At 55.8% G+C, this 25,339-nt stretch overlaps 2 protein-coding genes and 1 long non-coding RNA gene across 4 annotated transcripts; 1 reads left to right on the plus strand and 2 right to left on the minus strand.

Annotated features, from left to right (window-relative positions):
* Nucleotides 1–11,410: 11,410 nt before the first annotated feature.
* Nucleotides 11,411–15,534, minus strand: LOC129147332 (uncharacterized). The gene is made up of 2 exons (XR_008554702.1): nucleotides 14,751–15,534; nucleotides 11,411–11,647 (listed from the first exon to the last, which is right to left on the minus strand). It is a non-coding gene; the product is annotated as an uncharacterized LOC129147332 (long non-coding RNA).
* A 65-nt stretch (nucleotides 15,535–15,599) lies between these two features.
* MAPK7 (mitogen-activated protein kinase 7) lies at nucleotides 15,600–21,328 on the plus strand. Of its 2 annotated transcripts, XM_008156204.3 has the most exons (7): nucleotides 15,600–15,948; nucleotides 16,228–16,464; nucleotides 17,376–17,541; nucleotides 18,398–19,479; nucleotides 19,589–20,259; nucleotides 20,632–20,765; nucleotides 20,909–21,328. In XM_008156204.3, exons 2-7 carry the CDS (start codon nucleotides 16,233–16,235, stop codon nucleotides 21,060–21,062), a joined length of 2,439 nt encoding a protein of 812 aa, XP_008154426.1. In that variant the 5' UTR covers nucleotides 15,600–15,948; nucleotides 16,228–16,232; the 3' UTR covers nucleotides 21,063–21,328. The 2 variants fall into 2 exon arrangements, with proteins under 2 accessions (XP_008154426.1, XP_027988010.1); XM_028132209.2 differs by lacking the exons at nucleotides 15,600–15,948; nucleotides 16,228–16,464; nucleotides 17,376–17,541 and adding an exon at nucleotides 18,129–18,303.
* On the minus strand, nucleotides 21,247–24,282 carry MFAP4 (microfibril associated protein 4). Its single transcript, XM_008156232.3, has 6 exons — nucleotides 24,229–24,282; nucleotides 23,696–23,780; nucleotides 23,295–23,449; nucleotides 22,897–22,993; nucleotides 22,646–22,828; nucleotides 21,247–22,392 (listed from the first exon to the last, which is right to left on the minus strand). Exons 1-6 carry the CDS (start codon nucleotides 24,232–24,234, stop codon nucleotides 22,145–22,147), a joined length of 774 nt encoding a protein of 257 aa, XP_008154454.2. The 5' UTR covers nucleotides 24,235–24,282; the 3' UTR covers nucleotides 21,247–22,144.
* Nucleotides 24,283–25,339: the final 1,057 nt, after the last annotated feature.

Below are 25,339 nucleotides of genomic sequence, written 5' to 3' on the forward strand. Positions count from 1 at the left end.
AGGAGAGGGAGAGAGAGCTAGAAACATCAATGATGAGAGAGAATCATTGATTGGCTGCCTCTTGTATGCCCCCTACTGGGGATCGAGCCCACAATTTAGAATCAAACCCGGGACCCTTCAGTGCACAGGCCAATCAATGCTCTATCCACTGAGCCAAACCAGTTAGAGCAAAGCAAGCAAATTTATTAAGAATACACTTGGGGGAAGAACCAAGATGGTAGCAGTATGTAAACAAGGTACTCACTTCCTCCCACAACCACATTAAAATTACAATTAAAACACAACAACCATTATTCAGAACCACCTGAAATCTGGCTGAATGGAAGTCCTACAACTAGAGAAGAAAGCACATTGAGACTGGTAGGAGGGGTGGAGGCATGGAATGGGCTGTTCCAATACCCACATGTGTTGTTTTTTTAATTGGGAGGGATATCTTGACTGAGGAGGTCTCCCATGAAGAGCAAGGGGCCCTAGCCCCACAACAGACCCCCCACCCAGCCAAGGGTTCCAGAGCTGGGAAGAGAAGTCCTCATAACTTCAGGCTATAAAAACCATCAGGGATAGTGATTTAGTGACACGGATTTTTAATGGAGTTCCAGGCAGTTCCTCTTAAAGGGCCAGCACACGGACTTACTTGGACTTGCTACCTCTGAGTTCTAGCACTGGGACAGTGGCTTAGGGGGATCCAGGAACCTACGGGGAGGAACTGGATTGTCTGGCATCAAACAAGGACTTGGGGGCAGCATCAGTCCAGACAGGGGTTCTCACAGCGGTCATTGTTCCTATACTGAAAGCTCCTCTGTCACAGAGCTGACTGGCAGGGGCCATATCTGAATCTCCATCAATCTAACTCACACTGTTCACCCCACCTGGTGATTCCCTGAGACCCCCAACCCACCAAATTTGCAGCCCCACCCAAGCTGTTCGCAATGGCTTTCCCATATGAATGGCCTGTCCTAGCTCAGGCTTCACACTTTGCTAAAATCTCTCAAACAAGCAACAATTGGTGTCAGTGTACCTCATACCATTCAAAAAGAGGCTCCAGGCTGGGCACTAGCAGCAGCCTGCCTTGCTTCACAACTTGGCCTCTCCTGGGTACTTCCAAGCCCAACACAAGTAACAAGTTGCTCTGTAGCTACTGACAGGTGCCCCCAGGCAAAGCACAGGCAGTGGCAGACTTTGCACCTCCTGGGAGGCCCCAGAGCCAGTGCACCTGGTGGACAGCTTCAGACCACGCCAGATTACAACTCTACACATCCACAAGTGACACACTCAAGGGGTAGACTCAGTGAGCATCAAAGCCCCACTGAAGCAAGTCCTGCTCCATAGGGGAGTCTCCTGCATAGCAGCTCTTCCATTATAGTTCCAATTGGCCTGGAGGTCACCTCCTCCCAGTGACACCAACAACAATCAAGGCTCAACTACAAGACAGTGCACATAGCCCACATGGGTGTGCACTAGGGTTCCCAGCTCAATTGACTGAGGAGGCTGAGCCACTGGGCCCTACAGGACACCTACTACACAAGGCCACTCTACCAATTCCAGGAGATATAGCAGCTCTACCTAATACATAGAAACAAACACAGGAAAGCAGCCAAAATATGGAGACAAAGAAACATGTCACAAATTAAAGAACAGAAGAAATCTCCAGAAAAAGAACTAAATGAAATGTAAGCTAGCAAACTACTAGATACAGAATTCAAAACAATGGTTATAAGGATGTTCAAGGATCTTAATGAGAGCTTCAAGGGACTTAGTGAGAATTTCAAGGATCTTAGTGAGAACATCAAAGACATGAAAAAGTACCCGTCAGAAATTAAGGATACACTAACTGAAATGAAGAATAACTTATGCCCTGACCAGTTTGCTCAGTGGATAGAGCATCAGCCTGTGGATTGAAGGGTCCTAGGTTCAATTCCGGTCAAGGGCATGTACCTTGGTTGCAGGCACATCCCCAATAGGGGGTGTGCAGGAGGCAGCTGATCGATGTTTCTCTCTCATCGATGTTTCTAACTCTCTATCCTTCTCCCTTCCTCTCTGTAAAAAATCAATAAAAATATTTTTTAAATAAAGGATAACTTACAGGGAATCAACAGTAGAGTGGAGGATGCTGAGAATCAAATCAGAGATTTGGAATATGAGGAAACAACACCCAATCAAAAAAGCAAAAAGAATCCAAAAATATGAAGATAGTGTAAGAAATCTCTGGGACAACTTCAAGTTTACCAACATTCGCATCATGGAGGTGCCAAAAGGAGAAGAGAGAGCCAGATATTGAAAACCTATTTGAAGAAATAATGACAGAAAACGACCCCTACCTGGTGAAAGAAATAGACTTACAAGTCCAGGAAGCGCAGAGAGCTCCAAACAAGATGAACCCAGCCCTAGCTGGTTTGGCTCAGTGAATAGAGCATTGGCCATGGACTGAAGGGTCGTGGGTTTGATCCCAGTCAAGGATTGGTTTTGGATCCGGGTGAGGCCTCGCGCACCTAGGTCCGGGTGAGGCCATGCGTCCCTGGGTCTGGGAGAGGCCACGCGCCCCCGGGTCCGGGTGAGGCCATGTGTCCCCGGGTCCGGGTGAGGCCTCGCGCACCTAGGTCCGGGTGAGGCCATGCGCCCTTGGGTCTGGGAGAGGCCACGCGCCCCCGAGTCCAGGTGAGGCCATGTGTCCCTGGATCCGGGTGAGGCCTCAGGCACCTAGGTCCGGGTGAGGCCACGCGCCCCTGGGTCTGGGAGAGGCCACGCGCCCCCGGGTCCAGGTGAGGCCATGTGTCCCTGGATCCGGGTGAGGCCTCGCACACCTAGGTCCGGGTGAGGCCATGCGCCCCTGGGTCTGGGAGAGGCCACGCACCCCTGGGTCCAGGTGAGGCCATGTGTCCCTGGATCCGGGTGAGGCTGGGTCCCGGGTCCGGGTGAGGCCACGCGCCCCTGGGTCTGGGAGAGGCCACGCGCCCCTGGGTCCGGGTGAGGCCATGTGTCCCTGGATCCGGGTGAGGCCACGCGCCCCTGGGTCTGGGAGAGGCCATGCGCCCCCGGGTCCAGGTGAGGCCATGTGTCCCTGGATCCGGGTGAGGCCTCAAGCACCTAGCTCCGGGTGAGGCCACGTGCCCCTGGGTCTGGGAGAGGCCACGCGCCCCCAGGTCCAGGTGAGGCCACGTGTCCCTGGATCCGGGTGAGGCCTCGTGCACCTAGCTCCAGGTGAGGCCACGTGCCCCTGGGTCTGGGAGAGGCCACGCGCCCCCGGGTCTGGGTGAGGCCATGTGTCCCTGGATCCGGGTGAGGCCTCGCGCACCTAGGTCTGGGTGAGACCACGCGCCCCTGGGTCCAGGTGAGGCCATGTGTCCCTGGATCCGGGTGAGGCTGGGTCCCGGGTGGATGAGGCCGCGCGCACCTAGCTCTGGGTGAGGCCACGCGCCCCTGGGTCTGGGAGAGGCCATGCGCCCCCGGGTCCGGGTGAGGCCATGTGTCCCTGGATCTGGGTGATGTCTCGCGCACCTAGGTCCGGGTGAGGCCACGCGCCCCTGGGTCTGGGTGAGGCCACGTTCACCTGAGTCCGGGTGAAGCCGTGCCCCTGGGTCCGGCCGAGACCAAACCAGAGGGAGTCGGAGCTCCGTTACCACCATTTGTCCACCATCCAGAGCTGAGGGGTCAGTGCTGACATGTACACATAAGGAACTGGTGGACATTGAAATTGGGTCTCTAAAGATCTGTTGGTCCAGAAAGAAACTCACTACAGACTGATTTATCTGCCTGTCAGCATAACTATTATTGCTCGTCTCACATTCAGTTCTTATAAGTATATCTCTAGTGACACATGATCTCGCTCATCTAGGGGAAATGATGAACAACATAGACTGATGAACAAGAACAGACCCAGAAACAAGGAGGCATCGATCGGACTATCGGGCCTCAGAGGGAGGATAGGGGAGGTTGGGGGGACGGGGGAAAGATCAACCAGAGGACTTGTGTGCATGCATATGAGCCTATCCAACGGTTAAGTTCAACAGGGGGTTGGGGCATCCGTGGGGAGGGGTGTGGGATGGGAATGGGGGGATGAGGACAAATATGTGACACCTTAATCAATAAAGAAATTTAAAAAAAAAAAAGGATTGGTTGCAGGTTCCCAGCCATGGTCAGGGTGCATGCAGGAGACAACTAATTGATGTGTCTCTCTTACATTGATGTTTCTCTGTGTCTCTCCCTCTCCCTTCCACTCTCTCTAAAAATCAATGGAAAAATATCCTCAGGTGAAAATTAACAAAAATATAATTCTTAAAAAAGAAGAAAAAAAAGATGAACCCAAAAAGCCACACCACATCAAGACACATCATAATTAAAATGCCAAAGGTTAAGGACAAAGAGAGAATCTTAAAAGTAGCAAGAGAAAAGCAGTTAGTTACTTGCAAGGAAGCATGCAAAGGACTGTCAGCTGATTTCACAACAGAAATTTTGCAGACCAGAAAGGATAAGTAAGAAATATTCAAAGTGATGAATAGCAAGGACCTACAACTAAGATTACTCTATCAGCAAAGCTGTCATTTAGAATTGAAGGTCAGATAAGGAGCTTCACAGACAAAGGCTAAAGGAGTTCATCAGCACCAAACCAGTATTGCATGACATGTTGAAGGGAAGAAGGAGGAGGAGGAGGAGGAGGAGAAGAAGGAAAAAGGGGAGGAAGGGGAGGAAGAGGAGGAGGGGGAGAAGGAAGAGAGGAGAGAAAAGATAAAAATATGAACAATAAAATATGAACAATAAAATGGCAATAAATACATAATATCAACACTTGAATATAAAAATAAAAATAAACAAAGAATCTAATGAACAAAATAAACTGATGAATAAACTAGAACCAGAGGCATGGAAACATGGAACAGATTGATGAATCCCAGAGGGAAGAGGGGAGGGTGTGGGAAGAGATTAACCAAAGAATTTATATACATACATGCATTACCTATAGACTCAGCCCACCCACACAGGCCTCTGGAAGCCAGGACAGACAATAGGGTGGTGAAGACCTGGCAGGAACCAGGTGGAGGGGGATAATCGGGTGAGGAAAGGGGGACATCTGTAATACTCAACAATAAAGATATTTTTTAAAAGAAAAAGTAAAAAAAAAAGAATACACTTGGCATAAAGCACAAGTGGGTAACCCAGCTAGTCTGAACACATGCCTGAGGGGGGCTTAAGGGGGCTTTATATCCTTCTCCCTGTAAGTTTCAAAGCTCCCCAGCTGGATATCTTGGGTATAGCCAGACTAGCTGGCTAAATTTCAAAGTCTCCTATATTATTGTGGCTTATCTCAGAATGTTTGTACATACACCTGTCATCTTATTTGGCAAATCCTAAGATGGCTGACTTCTTGGTTCAGGGGGTGAGATAAAACTTTCCCCCTTTTCCCCTTCCCCTCCTCCTGCCTTCACAGTTACCTTTCCTAACATCCCCCAAGTGATATTTGTCCTTGGGTTTAGCTGGCACAAATGGCCTTAATTGGGTCATTGTTCTCTATTTTCCCAGGCCAGGGCGATTTAAGCTATACGTATAGTCTCTGGTTAGGCAGGAGAGGTATTAATCCTTTGCTCTCAAGTGTCCTTGGTTGAGGAAGATAAGGTCTTATGATTCACAAACTGGCTGCAAGCTACACAAACTATTTGGCCTTGTTTAATTTTATTGTCTCGGTTTCTCATTCTACTTGGCCAGGAATTTTCTAGCTTCTCACTGTTCTGCCACATCTCCTCCATTCTTCATGAGCAAGGCCTTGCAGGCCTGGGTGATGGACTTGATTCTGAGATGGGGGTACTACTGTAGGGACATGATCTGACCTGTGTTTTCGAAAGGTCGCTCTGGCTGCTGAGCAGAGAATAGATTATAGGAGCAAGAGAAGAAATCAAGAGGATGGTAGGAGGTGACTGCGATAGTCCTGGTAGGCATTATGGTGGCTGGGACCAGGCAGTTAGCAATAAGAATGGTGCTTCTCCTACCCGGTCTTCCCAACTCATTCTGCTCCAGCCAGTTTCCTTGCTGTTTCTCAAACACACCTCAGGGCCTTTGCACTTCTGTCCCCTCTGCCCAGAACGCCATTCCCTCAAATCTCTCCACGGGGCTCATTCCTGTCTTCCATCAAGTCCTTGCTATAATGTCACCATCTCTGTCATCTTTCTCCGACCATTCTATTTAAGATGATGACCACTCCCCCATCAGCACTCCCATCTCCTTCCCTGCTGTAGTTTTCGGCACGGAGCGCATCACCTCTGAGACACTGTGACTGAGTGATTTCTCTGGTTGCTTTCTCCCAACCAAAATCTCAGTTCCTCCAAGGCAGAGTTGGTGACTGTCTTTTTCGAATCCCCAGCACCTGGAATAGTGCCTGGTACATAGTAGGTGCTCAGTATTGTTGGATGAACTAAAGATTTGGACTTGGGCCCTGCTTTGGAGTTGTAGGTTGGAGTGGTAGATAAGGTGAGGGTGAATTCCAGGTGCCTGGCTGGGATGGAGGTGCCATTTGCTGAGATGGGGCCTGGGATGGTGAGCATGGTATCAGTCACAGGAATCGGCCGGCCTGGGTGTATCCCCTGGGGGATGTCTGAGGAGCACTTGGTATTGGATCTGGATCCCAGGGGAGAGAGCTGGGCTGGAGCAGGGCTGTCAGTGCAGAGTTGGGGAGAAGGAGCGGAGTGAGGAGAGGGCCCCTGGTCCAGCCTCAAGTTACCAACGTTCCAGAGGACAGAAGACCCAGAGGAGTGGGGATCAGGAAAGGTGTGTGGCCATGTGGTTGACATCCATGATGACATTCATCTTGTGTCAATCTCTCTTGCAGACCTGAGGACAGAGAGCAGATGCAAGTCTTTGTTCTGGGAGTCCAGGCAAGCACAGGCAATGCCACTTCAGTGTGTTTGCTCAGCTCCTGGGACTACGAAGGACTGCAGGGGCAATGGCAGAAGTCCAGGCACTGTGACAGACATCACCAACCTCCCACTCAGCTCTGCAGGGGGCGTGGGTGTGCTGAGGATGGAAGCAGTGGTGAGGAGGGGCTCGCTGAAAACCACACATGGCCCCACGCTGGAGCCAGTGGCCTGAGCTCAGCCGCCCACGCAGGCTCTGGAAGCCAGGGACAGCCACTTCCCAGCGGCTTTCTGCTGTCCCTCCACCAACACCGCATCTCACGGCTGCCCTTGGGGTAGCCCCTTCCTGTGGAGACACTGGCGTGCAAACGCTGCTGGTTGGATGAGCCAAAGATGCGTGCTGGGAGCGAGGCCTGGCTCTGCCATGTTCTGTGTCCTATGGGCAGGTCTGCCCTACCATTGAGCCACACTGCCTGGTTGCTGGGTCCCAGGCAGCAGTCCCTTGGAGCCCCTCCTGGCTCTGGGAGTTTATAAGCTCTGCCTCTCTCAGCAAGCCCTGGTCTCTCCAGGTTAAGCAGTGCCCACCATAGTCTCTGTTAGGGTCACCAAAGGAGGAATGCACGAGGCCAAAGTGGTAAGGGATTATAATTTTACTAGAGGCCCGGTGCATGAAAATTCATGCACTGGTGGGGGGTCCCTCAGCCCCGCCTGCCCCCTCTCAGTCCAGGAGCCCTCAGGGGTGGGAGGCCAGGGGAAGGCGACACCCCATCACACCTCTGCTGCTGCCACTGCCGGCAGTGCAAGCCTCAGCCGGCCCTGGTTACCTGAGCCTTGGGCAGCCCTGGGCGACTGGGCAGCCACCATCCAAGGCTTGCCTGGGCCTCGGGCCAGCCCTAAGCAGCTGGGGGGCTGAGGGGCTGAGGGGACTGGGGGACTCCAGAGGCAGGCGTGGAGCGGGCCCAGCCTTGCCGCGCACCTGCCGCCCTGGCGGGGCTGGGCTGAGGGGAATGGGCGCTGCCATCTTTGAGGGTGGGGCAGTCAATTCGCATATTCCCTCTTTATTAGATAGGATTAGGTCATCTGCCTACCAGATGGGCTGAGCCCCAAAGAGTCAGAGGTTTTTGTTTTTTAAATATATTTTTATTGATTTCAGAGAGGAAGGCAGAGGGAGAGAGAGAGAAACACCAATGATGAGAATAATTGATCGGCTGCCTCCTGCACACCCCCAACTGGGGATCGAGCCTGCAACCCAGGCATGTGCCTTTGACCAGAATCAAACCTAGGACCCTTCAGTCCACAGGCTGACACTCTATCCACTGAGCCAAACCAGCTAGTCAGAGGTTTTTAAAGGACTCTAGGTGGACTTTTTCTGGGCAGAGAATTCTCTGGATGGGTCTAGATTCTGGGAAACTCCGGAGGAGAGAGATAATGATCTTAGCAAGTGGAATGTGGCCTAAGCAAGTGGAATGTCCATTGTGAAGTGGCCTAAAGGTCAGTTCCCAGGGGAGGGGTATCGATTCAGTTATTTGATCAGACTTAACAGTCTCCTATGTGGAAGGCACTTCTCCATTCCTTCCTCTTTCCCTCAGGACTGTGGGGAGAAAGGTTGTTCTGGGCACTCCGTGTGCTGAGGCAAAAACAGACCAAGTAGAAGCAATGGAGGGGAGGAAAGGGTGTGTGTGTGTGTGTTCTATCTGCATGTGTCCCTGTGTACTGTTCCTGTGTGCGAACCTCTGTGCATGTTTGTGCAAATCTGTGTGTGAGTTGTGCGTTCCTGACTCCCCATGCACATGCACATGCACATGCGTGCATAGTTATGCCCCTGAATTGTGTGCACCGTGTGGGTATGAGCATGTCCTTGTTCCTGGGAACCGAAGTGGACTGTGAGCACTGTGGTGTGACGGTCACAGAGCAGAGACAGGCTGAAGCTGCCAGCCAGTGCCTGCCTCACACCCACCTGTGGCCACACTGCCTGTCACCTGGGAGACACTAGGCTCTGGACTAAGTGAAGCCTTGGCACCCGCCACCTTTTAGAAAGAGCATGGGAGCGCCCAGGGCAGGGTGAGATGAGGAGGTGGCTGCACTGGGGAGAAGATGGACCCTGGGTTGGGGAATCTACCCTAACCCCCACTCCCTCAGCCGGCCGGCCTTCAGGGTCTCCTAGAAGGGGCCTGCCCCTCTGGGTCGTGGGCACCAGGGCACCTCCCACCTGCCCTCTTGACCAATAGCTCTGGCTTTGCCTTTTACCTATTCAGTATCTGTTCTCCATGCATTCCTTCCTAACAAACCTTGATTTGGGGGACAATGTACCTCCGGGGCTGACCAGCAGCCCCTGAGCGGCGGACGAACAGATCGCTCTGACACACGTTTCTGTGAGAGAGGCTAAGGGGCTGTTTTACTCTAGAAGTAAAAAGCAACCCTGTTCGCCTGCCTCCTTTGGCTTTTATTGTCCTAACAGCTGGAACTCAGATTAACCTCTAGACACAATCAGCAGGTAGGCATCCTTGAGAAACTATGTGCTTCTACAAGGTCGGTCTTTAAAGACTAAACAGAGAGATTCTAGCAAAACATCCGGGGGATCGGACTTGTTTGGAAAAGTCAAGGCAGGGGCTGCCGCCTTTGGCAAGGTCCCCCCAGAGACCCCCAGCCTCTCAGAGAATCCTCCTTACAGACATCCCAACCAAGTCCCGTGCTTCCCCACAAGGTACCTATCGAAGCCCTTTATCTCTGGGCCTCCCTGGCAGCTGGTGGTGGCATAGTTCTAAGGAGATGTAAGTGCATGTCTGCTGGGGGCTACCAGGAAGGCGTGCTCTTGTGATGACAGAGGAAGATATAGCAGCCTCCCTCCTTTTTTGTGTTTGCAGCTTGAATCTGATGGCTGGAGGGCAGCAGCCATCTTGCAGCCCTGAGTTAAGAGAGGCCAACTGTCAGTAGGATACTGGAAATGCAGAAAGATAGAGCCTTAGTGCCCGACAAGCATTACTGAGCAGCAAAACCAAGGCCAACAAAGTCCTCTGGATTTCTTATGATGAAAGAAAAAGAAATCTCCATGTGTGTTTAAGCTAGGTTGGTGGGTTTGTTACTTGCAGCCTGATGCAGTCTTAACTGATCACTCCAGGTTGAGGGCAGGAGAGTAAGTGGCCAGGCATGCCATGCTCCCACGCCCACCACTCCCTCCAGCCTGCTGAGTCCTGCCCACTCCCAGCCCCTGCCGTTTGTGTGGTTAGTAGCAGGATCCACATTCAGACCAGGCCTAGAACCAGTTAGAATTCAGACCAACTCCCTATTTCAGTCTTCAGGAGACTCTTCCTGCGTGACAGGCCATAGCTCACTGCCCTCACCTCACAGAGGAGACAGAGGTTCCCGGGGGCGGAGGCTGGCCTAAGCTGAGGGGTCACAGCTCAGTCGCTACCTCTTGGTGAGTTCTACGGTCTCACAGAGGGAGTTCTTGCCAAACTCCCCTCGCCACCTGTTCCAGTGGTGCCTACGATGCCCCCACTGAGAACGGACAGGTCGTTTGCAGATTCATCCTTTAAACTGGCCCCCTTCTTGGGAGGGAGCGTCCCGTCTGCTAGTCCACAGGCCACCCTCCCCATAGGTGGCACCAGGAGCAGGAGCAGGAGAGCAGCTGAGGGAAGCAGGGAAGCCCTACCGCCCTCTGCAGACTAACAACCGCCCTCTGCCGGCCACCACCTCAGTGGTTGCCAGGGACTGGGTGAAGGGAAACGAGGGGTGATTATGAACGGGCTTCTTTGTGGGATGATGAAAATGTTTTCAAACTATGTAGCGGTGATGGTTGCACAACTGTCAACATACTATAAAACACTGAATTACACATTATCAATGTTTCAGAGTATGTGGATTATATCTCAAAACAGCTCTTATAAAAAAAAGAATAAGCCCAGCCGGCGTGGCTCAGTGGTTGAGCATCGACCCATGAACCAGGAGGTCACGGTTTGATTCCTGGTCAGGGCACATGCCCGGTTGTGGGCTCCATCCCCAGTGTGGGGCATGCAGGAGGCAGCCGATCAATGATTCTCTCTCATTACTGATGTTTCTATCTCTCTCTCTCTCCCCCTCTCCCTTCCTCTCTGAAATCAATTAAAAAAAAAAAAGTATGAGAGACCTCGCTGGTTACTGATACCTAATGATCTTCAGAAAAAGTGTGTAAAATGCTACCTTGTGTATATTAAAGGGGAGGTGGGTAAGAATGTGTATTAGTATTTGCTTGTGTTGAATTTATATTGCTTGTTTCTTACTTCCAGTAAGAAATTATAAAAGTGCCCCCTAGGGTGGGACCAAGATTTTTCACTTAAGCCTTTTGAACCACGTGCAACAATTTTTTCTTAAGAAGTGGTCAGTTGTGACATATGCAGCAGAGCTCAGTGAGCCAACGACAGAAGAATGTCCACTGGATCTGAATATAGTTGAGGACCTGATGACTTTTCCAGGAGTCAGGTGGGGGTAGAGCAGAGGAGCTCATGGTGGGGTGGAAAGTAAGTGAGAATCAGCAGGTTTTGCCAGAAGAATGTTGAGCTCTGTAACTTGTATAAAAAGCCTAGCTGAAATACTTACAGAGTAGAATTTATTTATTTAGAGTAGAATTTAAAGCATACAGTTTTTGAGTTTCTTCTGATATTTTATGTTTTGTTCCTGGACCAGACAGAACCATCACATAGCTGTCCACTTTGTTTCCCGGAAAGATGTGCTTACGTGTCCTCCGTTTGTACACCTCTGCTTACCCCGAGGACACCACAGGCCTGTGCTGCACACATTTCACCGTTAGGGGAGATCATCTACTGCATCACCTGTAGAAAAGCCATCAAAAGTTACTTTCAGGCCTCAGTGATACAAAACGTTCACTTCCCACAAGGATGGTTTCTTTGTGTTCAATCACGTAACTGATAATTTGGCTTTTTGCTATGCTGTCAGGAAAATCAGTAACAAATTTTATACAGTCAAACCTCGTTTCTCGAAGGTCTCCCATCTGGAACAATTCGGTTCTCAACCAAGTTGTTCACAGAAAAAATGTCTTGGTTGTGGACCAAAACTTGTTTTGGACCTGACAACCCTTTCATGCTGATGCCTCAGCAGGACACAAAGCATCTATCAGGCAACAAACAACGGAGAACGGTTAGCACAGTTTTAAAACACAGAGACAACCAAGAGTGCTAATGTTGCTAAGGCTTTGAAAGTGCTCACCAAAACAGCACAGCCAAGGGAACAGGCAGAAAAACTGCTGGTGACTGGATAAACGAAACGCAGCTGGTGACAGCATTTCAGAAGCAGATACATATTAAAAATTTGTTTAAGGCTAGTAGGGGTGAGTCAATAAATTTAATAAGTGTTTATTTATAGATTAAACAGCACATTAGACATGCACTATATATAAGAAAGATTAAAACAGGAATCATTTGGGGGTCTGAAACGAATTGATTCAATTTATATTACTTCTAATGGGAAAAATGATTCAGTTTTCAAACAAATTGCTTCTCAAACAGCCTTTCGGAACAAATTAAATTTGAGAACTGAGGTTCCACTGTAGTTCAACCATAGCTCAGGAGGCCCATATGATCTTTTTTCCAAAAAAATATTTTTATTGATTTCAGAGAGGAAGGGAGAGGGAGATAGAAACATCAATGAGAGAGAATCATTGGCTAGCTGCCTCCTGCACGCCCCCTACTGGGGATCGAGCCTGCAACCCGGGCATGTGCCCCTGACCTGAATCCAACCCGGGTCCCTTCAGTCCGCAGGCTGACGCTCTATCCATTGAGCCAAACCGGCTAGGGCTGATCTTTATGTGTCTAAATACTAGATACCTATTTGTTCTAATACTGATACTGACTTGTACGCCTAAATATATTTTTTCTAATGTTGATTTTTTAAAAATGTAGTATCTACTTTTCTATGACAATGTATCCCAATAAAACTCTTAAAATTCAATGCAAAAAAAAAATTGTGGAAGAGTTAACAAAAACTATTGATACCATTGTAATTCAACAGTTACTAGTAACAGGCAAGGAGCAGGGGGAAGGCCACATATGGGCACCCCACTTGTGCAGCTTTGCCAGGAAGCTGCAACTTAACACTCCCCAGGAAGCACCAGTCTATTCCCTCTGCAGATCGCTGGGGGGGGGGGGGGGGGGGGGGGGGACTGGACAGGCCAGAACAGACGCATGCCCAGTAAAGTGCCAGAAGGTAACTGTCAGTTATAGCCGGGAACAGGTCATTGGCCAGAGTAGGTGTCATTGGCCACTGCAAGCTCAGGATGATTTGAGAGGTTTATTTTTATTTATTAATTTTTTAAAATATATTTATTTCACAGAGGAAGGGAGAGAAAAAAAATCAATGATGAGAGAGGATCATTGATCGGCTGCCTCCTGTACGCTTCCTACTGGGGGTTGAGCCCACAACCCAGGCATTTGCTCAGACTGGTGATCTCCTGGTTCATAGGTCGATGCTCAACCATTGAGCCACACTGGCCGGGCTGAGAGATATTTAATCTCCTAAACAAGTAGTTTTCTCTTTTGTGCTCTTGCCCTGGTGGCTTCTAGCGCTCTCTTGGACACCACACAAAGGACTGATGGACTGCAACTAGCCTGATGGGACAGCTCCCCCAAGGAAAGGGAACCTGCACACGGGCTTTGCTTTTAGCTCTCGAATCCCCAGCTGCACATCCTCCAGGATTAGATGAAGGGAAATGGGACTGTGCAAACCTGGCTGTAATCCCACAGAAATAAAAATAAAGCTTTCTACCACATCTCATCCTGCCATGGGAGCCTCCAAAAACGCTTATTCCAGTCCCGGGTCCGGGTGAGGCCACGCGCCCCTGGGTCCGGGTGAGGCTGGGTCCCAGGTCCGGGTGAAGCTGGATCCCGGGTCCGGGTGAGGCCGTGCGCCCCTGGATCCGGGTGAGGCTGGGTCCCGGGTCCGGGTGAGGCCGCACCCCTGGATCCGGGAGAGGCCACGCGCCCCTGGGTCCAGGTGAGGCCAGGTGCCCCTGGGTCCGGGTGAGGCCAGGTGCCCTTGGGTCCGGGTGAGGCTGGATCCCGGAACCAGGTGAGGCCGCGCATACCTGAGTCCGGGTGAAGCCGTGCCCCTGGGTCCGGGCGAGACCAAACCAGAGGGAGTCGGACCTGCATTACCACCATTTGTCCACCATCCAGAGCTGAAGAGTCAGTGCCGACATGTACACATAAGGAACTGGTGGACATTGAAATTGGGTCTCAAAAGAACTGTTGGTCCAGAAAGAAACTCACTACAGACTGATTCTTTTGCCTGCCACCATAACCATTATTGCTCGTCTCACATTCGGTTCTTATAAGTATATTTCTAGTGACACACGATCTCACTCATCTAGGGGAAATGATGAACAACATATACTGATGAACAAGAACAGAACCAGAAACAAGGAGGCATCGATCGGACTGTCGGGCCTCAGAGGGAGGATAGGGGAGGGTGGGGGTAGGAGGGAGAGTTCAACCAAAGGACTTGTGTGCATGCATATGAGCCTAACCAGTGGTTAAGGACAACAGGGGGGTGGAGGCATCCGTGGGGAGGGGTGGGGGATGGGAATGGGGGGATGAGGACAAATATGTGACACCTTAATAAAGAAATTAAAATTAAAAAAAACAAACAAACAAACAAAAACGCTTATTCCAGCGGTACCCCCAGAGCCCCACTCCCACTGGAAACAGAGGAAGACCATCCACGCTTTTCTCCGACGACACTGTCACCACTAGAAAAGGGAGGGTCTTCTGTGTGTGGTTTTCTTTCATCTGAATTCAATACCCTGGCATATTAAGTTTGTGAAAATTAGTGGAACTTTATGTCTTAATAAAAATTTTAAAAACCCACAATAGTGGGGAGTATAAACAAAAGGAAAGTTTGGGAAGTGTAGCTAGGGCTTACCAAAACTCACTGTGATCCGGTCCGCTCTCCGCCGCGGCGGTGCCAGAGGAGACCCAGGGCCTCGGACCCCCGGCTTCCAGCGCGTCCCGCTTCGGTCGGGGCAAAGCTAGAACCAGGGGCTGCGTCCCCCGCCAGGCCGCTCCCCCCGGTGCCCGCCTTCCTTCGCCTCTCACCGGTGGCCCCGGCCGTCTGCAGACCTTCCTCGGGCCCGCGGACGCCGCCTCCGGGCGCGGCTCAGCATCTGCGGTGAGCGGAGGGCGGCCGCGCCGGGCGGAGGCTCGGTACCTGAGCTCCAGGCGGGCTCCGCCCTCTCGGGCTGCGGGGCGCGAGGGCCCCGCGGAGGCGAGAGGCTCGATGGCCCTGCCCACGCCCCGCCCCGCTCGCCGCCGCCCGCAGAGCCCGCGGCCCGGGGCAGAGCCGCCGCGGGGACGCCCGGAGGCGGGGAAGAGCAGCCGAGGCCCAGCGACGCCGGGCCCGTGAGGAAGACCGGCCCCGGGAGTACGCGGCGGCCTCGGGCTGGACGCTCTGGAATCCCGAGGCCCGGGAAGCTGCGAGGACGTGACGGATTCCCTCTGTGGGATGCTGTGTCCCGGAGCCGGCTCCCCGGAAGACGGGAAAATGGCGGGCACTATCCCCGAGCGACGGGGCTGACGACGGAGATGGGCCTAAAGAGGGGGTTTCGAGAGCCGGCCCCCGGGACAGCCCCGGTGTCTCAGCCCCTCGGCGCTCCCAGGCCCGCAGCCACCGGCCCGCCGCCCGGCGGATCGGGACGCGCGCGCACGGGGCGTGGCCTCCCTTTCAGCTGGGCCGGGGCTGCCTGCGCGCATGCGCCGAGGCCGCCCGCCGAGAACATCCCTGCGAGAGCCGAGCGCACACTGGGCGGCGTCCGCCCGGGAGCTGGACAGCGGCGCGCGGAGGGGTGGCGGATGGGGGCGTGGCTTCCTCGGTAGCTGGGCTCGTATTGGGCGAAGCAAACAGAGGGGGTGGGAACTCCGCAGAACCCCCCGGCGATTGGCCAGAGGCTGGAGGGAGCGTGGTCTTGGGAGGCGGGGCGGAGGGCCCCGAGGGGCACAGCGCGACGTTGAGGTGGTGGCGGCGGCCTTGAACAAGTGAGTTTTGGGGTCCCCTCCACTGGGCCGGAAGCCGGCGACCCGCGGGGACCTCCGAGAGCCCGAGGGGCGTCGGTGAGGCGCGATCGGTGAGTGTAAACCGGGGACAGCCGGTGCCCCGCCCCTCCCTTTCTTCCTGGACCGCGCCTCGGGCGCCTCCCCCACCCGACCCTGCGCTCACCGGACCTGGGCCCTGAGCTCCGAGTCCCGGTGTGGACATCTCCCACGTGCCAGCCACCCTCTTTTGCCTCCTACCCGGTCTCCATCGGCTTAGGGAACTTGGAAATTCCCTGGTCCTGCTCCCCAGCCTCGGAGGGGAAACTGAGGTCCTGGCGGGCGGGCCTCGCCTCACCAGCGTTTTCACGCAGGCGCCATGGCCGAGCCCCTGAAGGAGGAAGACGGCGAGGACGGCTCTGGGGAGCCCCCCGGGCCAGTGAAGGCGGAACCGGCCAACACCGCTGCCTCCATAGCGGCCAAGAACTTGGCCCTGCTGAAAGCTCGCTCCTTGGATGTGACCTTTGACGTGGGGGACGAGTACGAGATCATCGAGACCATAGGCAACGGGGCCTACGGGGTGGTGTCCTCTGCGCGCCGCCGCCTCACCGGTGAGCTTCCCAGGTGTCCTGTTCCCAGATGTGGAACCGCTTCCCGAGAGCAAGAAAGCTGCCCCGTCTCAAACAGCCAGGAAGGAAAGCTGGGATGCAGATTCTGGTTTAAGTCAAACATGGGTTAGGTGCCATCTGGTGCCAGGCTCTGTGTTGGGCACAGGTCTCAGAGACTCTGCCATGATGGTTTTGCCAGCACATCAGCCGACTTCCTCCTTAGAAAAATGACAGTCCGATTGGACCAGGTTGGAGATCCTGTGCTGGGTAGAGGTAGGGAGGTAGAAAGAGCACAGGCATTATGGAGTCTAGACTACCACTAACTAGCTATGCAACCCCCAATAAGTTACTGAGATGAGATTTCTTTTTTTAAAAATATATTTTATTGATTTTTTACAGAGAGGAAGGGAGAGGGACAGAGAGCTAGAAACATCGATGAGAGAGAAACATCGACCAGCTGCCTCCTGCACACCCCCTACCGGGGATGTGCCCGCAACCAAGGTACATGCCCTTGACCGGAATCGAACCTGGGACCTTTCAGTCCGCAGGCCGATGCTCTATCCACTGAGCCAAACCGGTTTCAGCGAGATGAGATTTCCTTATCGATAACTTTGAGCTATTAGTAACTGTCTCAGGAGATGGATGAGACGGGAAAACCTGATCATGTATGTAAAGTGCTTAGCACAGGGCTTGCACTAGTAGGTGCTCAGTATACAGTAGCTGCTGTTATTCAGTATGTGGTCGCTCCTTTGCTCGCTCCTGCCCCCAGCCCCCACCCCTGCATCAGCCCCTGCTCCTGTGGCCAAGTACACGCTGTTGTTATTTGCATCTTGGATGGGAGGTGTTGAAGGCGGCCTTGTGCCACTGCAGCTGCCCCAGGTACCTTCCAGTATCTGCCTTTCCTCTGCTCCCAGGCCAGCAGGTGGCCATTAAGAAGATCCCTAATGCTTTTGATGTGGTGACTAATGCCAAGCGGACCCTCAGGGAGCTGAAGATCCTCAAACACTTCAAGCATGACAACATCATCGCCATCAAGGACATCCTGAGGCCCACCGTGCCCTACGGCGAGTTCAAATCTGTGTAAGGAGGGGTGTTGGGAGAGGAGGCTGGATTGGGATGTTTTCTGAAGGCTGGGACAGGATTGCCACAGTTCTGGAAGGACAGCTGAGCCTCATGTAAGGCAGGCTGGAAAATTCCCACAGTTCCAGGACCAGTGTTCCCTTAGGGCAGTGGTCGGCAAACTGCGGCTCTGTTGACTAATGAGTTTGCTGACCACTGTCATATACTACCCTTTACCTCTTTGCACACAATATGCCACAATTGCCTAATCCTCACAGCTTCCAACTACACGGTAACATTTAGTCTAGCAGTGGTCAGCAAACTCATTAGTCAACAAGAGCGGCAAACCGCGGCTCTCGAGCCGCAGTTTGCTGACTACTGCCTTAGGGCATTCCCAGGGACAACTGTGATTCCTCAAGAAGAGTACAGGTGCTACAGTTTTATAGACTCAGTATATGGGATGGCAAACGTAGGACACTACTATAACCACACCCTCCTTTTCCCACAGCAGACATCACTAGTCAATCACAGAACACTTTCCTACAGAAAATGGACAAGATACCACAGTTTTCATCATAGTCTTTCAAGCAGCCACTCCCATATAATGGAAATCGCTGCCAAACGAAAACTATTGGCCAGCCCTGGTTTAGTCCAACCTCATCTTTTCTCTTATGGGGAAATAGGTCTGGAGAGAAAGGGCTTTAATTCACTTAAGTTCATGGAAAAGCTGTAGAGACTCTAGGATCTTTATACCATGCTGTTGGCCCCCTACAGAATCTGAGGGTAAGGCCCTTACATGTCTGGAGTCAGGAGGGCATGGTGAGGTTGGGGCTGGAGTGTGGGTAAGACAGCCATGCCTCTTCCCTGTCGCTTCTAGTTATGTGGTCCTGGACCTGATGGAGAGTGACCTGCACCAGATCATCCACTCCTCGCAGCCGCTCACACTGGAGCACGTGCGCTACTTCCTGTACCAGCTGCTACGGGGCCTCAAGTACATGCACTCAGCTCAGGTCATCCACCGTGACCTCAAGCCCTCTAACTTGTTGGTGAATGAGAACTGTGAGCTCAAGATCGGTGACTTTGGCATGGCACGGGGCCTGTGCACCTCGCCGGCTGAGCATCAGTACTTCATGACCGAATATGTGGCCACGCGCTGGTACCGTGCCCCTGAGCTCATGCTGTCGCTGCACGAGTACACGCAGGCTATTGACCTGTGGTCCGTGGGCTGTATCTTCGGTGAGATGCTGGCCAGGCGCCAGCTCTTCCCAGGCAAAAACTATGTGCACCAGCTGCAGCTGATCATGATGGTGTTGGGTACCCCATCGCCAGCTGTGATTCAGGCTGTAGGGGCTGAAAGGGTACGGGCATATATCCAGAGTCTGCCACCACGCCAGCCTGTGCCCTGGGAGACGGTGTACCCAGGTGCTGACCGCCAGGCCCTCTCACTGCTGGGGCGGATGCTGCGTTTCGAGCCCAGTGCCCGCATGTCAGCAGCTGCTGCCCTTCGCCACCCCTTTCTGGCCAAGTACCATGACCCTGATGATGAGCCTGACTGTGCCCCACCCTTTGACTTTGCCTTTGACCGGGAAGCCCTCACCCGGGAGCGGATTAAGGAGGCCATTGTGGCTGAGATTGAGGACTTCCATGCCCGGCGCGAGGGCATCCGCCAGCAGATACGCTTCCAGCCTTCTCTGCAGCCTGTGGCCAGTGAGCCTAGCTGCCCCGACATTGAGATGCCCAGTTCCTGGGCTCCCAGTGGGGACTGTGCCATGGAGTCACCTCCGCCAGCTCCACTGCCGTGCCCTGGCCCTGCACCTGACACCATTGATATGACCCTGCAGCCACCCCCCACGTTGGCCAGTGAACCAGCCCCTCCAAAGAGGGAGGGTGCCATCTCCGACAACACCAAAGCAGCCCTCAAAGCTGCCCTGCTCAAGTCCTTGCGGAGCCGGCTCAGAGGTGCCTTCCAGAAGCTGCTGCTGACTGGGGAATGGGGTGGCAGGAGAGGGACTCTGGGCTTGTACAGGGCCACAGGCCCTTACCTTCCCCCTGTCCAACTTCCCTGTAGATGGGCCCAGTGCCCCCCTAGAAGCACCTGAGCCTCGGAAGCCAGTGACAGCCCAGGAGCGCCAGCGTGAGCGGGAAGAGAAGCGGCGGCGGAGGCAGGAGCGAGCAAAGGAGCGGGAAAAGCGGCGGCAGGAGCGGGAGCGCAAGGAGCGAGGGACTGGGGCCTCTGGGGGCCCCTCCACCGACCCCCTGGCTGGGCTGGTGCTTAGTGACAATGATCGCAGCCTGCTGGAGCGCTGGACTCGGATGGCCCAGCCCCCAGCCCCCACCCCTGCACCTGCCCCTGCCACAGTAACAACACCTCCAGCCCAGCCCACCAGTCCTGCCGGCTCTGTAGCCCAGCCCACTGGACCCCCACCGCCACCTGCAGGCGCCACCCCTGGTCCTACACCACAGCCGGCCTGCCCAGCCCCTGGTCCTGCTCCCCACCCTGCTGGCCCTCCTAGGCCTGTCCCTGGCCCTGCTGCACTCCAGACCACCACCACCACCTCCAGCCTCCTGGCCCCCCAGTCGCTTGTGCCACCCCCTGGGATGCCTGGTTCCAGCACCCTGGGTGTTCTGCCTTACTTCCCATCTGGCCCACCCCCTCCAGACCCCAGGGGGACCCCTCAACCCTCCACCTCAGAGTCACCCGATGTCAACCTGGTGACCCAGCAGCTGTCCAAGTCTCAGGTGAGAGAGAAGCCCGGCCGTGCAGACCCTTGGACCTGGGCCCAGGGAAATGGGTGTGGGAAGTCCTTGCTGTTTGGTGGTATGTCTTGTTCCACGAAAAGTGAGCAACAGAGGCTTTATCTCTGAACGTATGCCCATGCTCGTAGGAGGAGCATAATGCTGATGAGCAGGTGGTTGAGAGATGAGTACAATGCTCCCCAGCAAGGGCCCGGCCTGGAGATGGGCCCCAGCCAGCTCGCAGGGATTGTCGAGGCTGGCACTGGTACCCATGGGCGGGCACGCAGGCGGAGTCTTGAGCAGTATCAGGACGGGTTCCCTGCAGACCTCTGCTCTTGGTGGTGCCTGCGTTGTAACCCGCCAATATGCCCGCAGGTGGAGGACCCCTTACCCCCCGCGTTCTCAGGCACTCCGAAGGGCAGTGGAGCTGGTTATGGTGTTGGCTTTAACCTGGAAGAATTCCTAAACCAGTCTTTCGATATGGGTGTGGCGGATGGGCCACAGGATGGGTGAGTTGGCTGGATTGAACTTCTGGAGCAGAGCTGGGTTCCTGAGGCAGGAGGAACGTGCCTGTGGCGGGGGGAGGGGGGCGGGGGGGGAGGTGGGGGAGCCAGCCCCGGTAACAACTCTCCCTGCTCCCCTTTCCCTGCAGCCAGACAGACTCGGCCTCGCTCTCAGCCTCCCTGCTGGCTGACTGGCTCGAGGGCCACGGCATGAACCCTTCTGACATTGAGTCTCTGCAGCGTGAGATCCAGATGGATTCCCCGATGCTGCTGGCTGATCTGCCTGACCTCCAGGAGCCCTGAGGCCCACAGCCTGTGCCTGCGTGCCAGGGGAAGCCCGGATCCCAGGCCCGGCAGGGGCAGCTTGGCTTGGGATTATCCTGAGGTTCCTCTGAGACCCACCCACAGCCTTAAGAAGCCACCTGAGCCACCACCGAGCCATGACAGGATCAGGAAACCCCGCTTCCCCGGGCGATCCTTCTCAGTATTGTATTTTTATTGTGTAATTTTATTATTAGTCATTCTCTTTGCCATAAAAATGAGGCCTGTGAAATAGAAGGCTCCCTCTGGCGCTAACTCCAGGTGTCTTTTTGGAGTGGAGGGTGGGGTGCTGTCAGTAAGGGGAGGGAAGAGCCAGGCCCCACATTCGGGGGCCAACAGATGCAGTTGCACGCACAACAGCCCCAGCCCGCTCGCTCGTCCTGAGGCCGAGACCTCCTCTCCCCTCCTGCTTCCAGCCTCCGCCAGCGTCCTGTGCTCCTCACGCGGCCAGACTTCACCCTGGGCCGGGCCGGACCTCGGCAGTGCCTGCCCGGCTTGTGGCTGTTGGGGGCGTGCAGTAGCTGTGGTGAAATTCAGTTTGGGCATCGAGCTTTGGAGGCGTGGGACAGGAAGCAGGGAAGCTAAGGTGCTAGATGGGGCGAGGGGCCCACGGTGCTCACCACTAAGAAGTTGGTGGGAGGAGCGAAGGGTGAGACATTCTCTGAGAACAGCCAGGGGTTGCTAGGGTGTGCGATGGCGGCCGTGCAGGTGGCCTGGCGTACTCTGGGTGCGGATCACACCAGGCGCACCCCGACAGATGAGCGCGGGAAGGAGGCTGGCCAGGGGGAACACCAGCCTGCCGCCTGGGCGAGCGGCTCCTGGCTGGGTGTTGAGCGGAGGCAGAGGAGGCCTGGGAACTGGCTGGCAGCTTCGCCTCGGGTGGAGGGGAAGAGGCCTGGCTGCGGTGGACGCCTGGTGTGACAGGCTGAGCAGGGGCTAGAGCCATAAAGCCCTGTGAGAAGCAGGGCTGACGGGGAGGGGTGCTGGGGGGCGCAGGCCCAGTGCGGGGAGCACTCCTGGAGGCCAGCAGCCAGGAGCGCGGACTTGGGGCCAGGCCTCAGGCCTCAGGCCCGGCGAATTTTCATCTCGGTGCGCTTGAGGGAGTAGTAGAAGCCCTTCCACTGGGCCCAGTTGATGCCGTTGGCGTAGGAGAGGTGGGAGCCCCCCAGGTAGAAGCCATTGAGGTTGGCGAAGTGGCAGCTCCGGAACCAGAAGGCTCCCGAGGACAGGGCGGCGCAGTTCTGCAGGAAGAGGTCCTGATCCCGGTCGAAGGTGGAGAACTTCTGGCCGCTGTGGTAAGACAGGGAGTCGCCTGGCGGGAAGAGGGATGGCTGAGCTTACAGGGGCGGGGGGGAGGGGGGGCGCCCTTCCGGAGCCAGAGCCTGGGTGCTGAGCTGTGCAAAGAGAAGCAGCTGCTCCAAGGCAGCGGGCGGGGCTGCGCCCAGGGCTGCGGGGCTGGTTGGGAGCCAGCTGTGACCCTTCCTGGCCCGGAAGGGAAAGGGGGCCCGTGGGGGGTCAGAGACAGCCCGCCTTCCCCCACTCCCCTCCGCCTGCCTGGAGGGTACCTGCCCCGCCGTCCTCGAAGCCGGCCACGTAGAGGGAGTAGCCGTCCTCCTCGGCGCTGATGGCGTTGGGCGCGATGGAGAAGTCGGCGTACTTGGCATAGGCCGTGTTGTTCTCAAAGTCTTCCAGGTCCACTCGCAGTTCGTACTTCTGCTTCAGCGTGAGGAGGTGCAGGTTCTGCAGCCCTGTGGAGGGCAGCAGGTCAGCCAGGTTCTGGCCCCGGGGCCCCCCACTTGCTTGGGCCCCGCCTTACCCAGCCAGTACTCCCCATCTGCGCGGCCGAAGCCCAGCTTGTAGTCGTTCCAGCCCCGGAAGAAACTCACTGAGCCATTGAATCGCTTCTGGAAAACCTGGAGCAGAGATGACAGGCCTGAGTTTTCAGGGTCCAGGGGACAGGGGCCTCGCCCAGGTCTGGGCCTGAGGTGCGAAGGTGGTTTGTTAAAGGACTGAGCAGGGACACTGGCACCCCTTGAGCAGCTGCTGAGTGCTGGGAAGAGGTCAGGACGGTTTCAAACGCCAGGGTAGGAGTCCGTGTTGGCTGTGTGATTACAAACTACGCCGCGGGGACAGAGATGGAGACATTGAGGCTCCCGAGGTGCGGCCTGGGCACGTGCTGGGACCAGACCGGGCCGCTTCCCTCCTCCCGCTCACCGTCCACTTGCCGCCCTCCGTGGTCATGTCGCAGAAGACCGGCACCGGCACGCTGGGCCCCTCGGGGTAGATGAGGTACACGCCGTCCGTCTGGTAGCCCTGGCTGTAGATGTCGTCGCAGTCCAGGGGTTGCTGAAGGCAGGACCTCTCCAGAGCTGGGGGCCGGGGAGGGGGAGGAAGGGGCTAAGGCATAGCTCACACCGTGCACCCCACAATTTGCCTCTGTCCCTAGGGGCAGGGTACTCTCACAAGAAATTGCAAGAGTTCTTAGAGGGGGTGCTCGAAGGGCATCTCATCCACCTGTCCCGTTTAGAGCAGCGGCCGAGTCCTGAGAGCTGGTGGGCTCCAGACGCTGGCTCGGAGCCTCTCCCGCCCGCCCGCCCGTGGGCCCGGCTGCTTACCATCTCCTCGGATCAAGGGAGTCTGGGGGGCACAGTGGGGAGTGGAGAGCAGCAGCAGCAGCAGCGGCGGCAGGGCCAGGAGGGTCTGATGGCAGGAAATCCGGGTCCTCAACACAGTCCTTCCGACGCCACAGAGCCCCCTGCTTTCTCTGCACTCCCCCCGCCGCCCCCCCCCCCAACCCTCCACACACATACACCCCGACCCGCCAGAAACCCGCTCTGGGCCGGCTCCGCGCCCTTGGAGACAGCGAGCTGCAGTGAGAGCCCCGGTGCTGTCCCAGTCCCCCCTCTGGCTAGGGTCCCCTCCAAAAAGGCTCAGTGCTGTCCCAGTCCCCCCTCTGGCTAGGGTCCCCTCCAAAAAGGCTCAGTGCTGTCCCAGTCCCCTCTGGCTAGGGTCCCCTCCAAAAAGGCTCAGTGCTGTCCCAGTCCCCCCTCTGGCTAGGGTCCCCTCCAAAAAGGGCTCAGTGCTGTCCCAGTCCCCTCTGGCTAGGGTCCCCTCCAAAAAGGGCCCAGTCCCCCACCAAGGCCCGTACCTTCATGCTGCCAGTTCAGCTCGGAGCGGCTGGGTGTCTGCTGCCCCAGACGGCGACCGCGCCGAGTTATGTGCTGGGCCCCCGCCAGCTGCCGGGCCCCACCCGCTGGAGCTGCAGAGCCCCCTCTCCCCCCCGGGCGCCGGACCAGCATCCGCTGGAGCCAGGGGACCACCTGGGTCTCATTAGGCCTGTCTGGTAGACGCCGCCGACGTTAACTCTCACTGGCTCGGCCCGAAGACTTTTCCTTTTCTCCCTCTGCTTCCCAGGCCTGTGTCACCCGCTGCGGGGGAGCTGGGGGTGGGGGAGGGGTGCGTGTGCCTGGGTTCTGCGAAGGAGAGGCCCACGGGGCACAGCTTCAGAGCCCCCTTGTCGGCCAGGCTGGGGTGGGCGAGGAGGCGGCAGGCTCCTGGCAGGGCTGGGGCATTGCTAAGCCATGAGCACGGCTCGCAGGCGTCCAACTGCTGTCTGCTGTCAGCTCCAGCTCCAGCCAGGGCCCTCTCAGCCCCTTCCTTCCCTCCAGACTCCCCCGGGGCCTGTCTGGCCGGCACACAGCACAGGGCCTCCTTTGTCTTCTTCCCCGCACTGTCTCCCCCCTTTCCCCAGACCCCTCACTTTGGCTCCCGTCCATCATCAGACTCCCCTCCAGGCCACTATTTGTCCCCCTGCCGCTCTGTCCCCCCCTTTGTCCCCCTGCCGCTCTGTCCCCCCCTTTGTCCCCCTGCCGCTCTGTCCCCCCCTTTGTCCCCCCGCTGCTCTGTCCCCCCCTTTGTCCTCCTGCCGCTCTGTCCCCCCCTATGTCCCCCCCTTTGTCCCCCTGCCGCTCTGTCCCCCCCTTTGTCCCCCTGCTGCTCTGTCCCCCCCTATGTCCCCCCCTTTGTCCCCCTGCCGCTCTGTCCCCCCCTTTGTCCCCCTGCCGCTCTGTCCCCCCCTTTGTCCCCCTGCCGCTCTGTCCCCCCCTTTGTCCCCCTTTGTCCCCCTGCCGCTTTGTCCCCCCCTTTGTCCCCCTGCCGCTCTGTCCCCCCCTTTGTCCCCCTGCTGCTCTGTCCCCCCCTATGTCCCCCCCTTTGTCCCCCTGCCGCTCTGTCCCCCCCCTTTGTCCCCCTGCTGCTCT

The sequence above is a fragment of the Eptesicus fuscus genome, chromosome 20, assembly GCF_027574615.1.
Source record: "Eptesicus fuscus isolate TK198812 chromosome 20, DD_ASM_mEF_20220401, whole genome shotgun sequence".
Taxonomy (NCBI): Eukaryota; Metazoa; Chordata; class Mammalia; order Chiroptera; family Vespertilionidae; genus Eptesicus; species Eptesicus fuscus.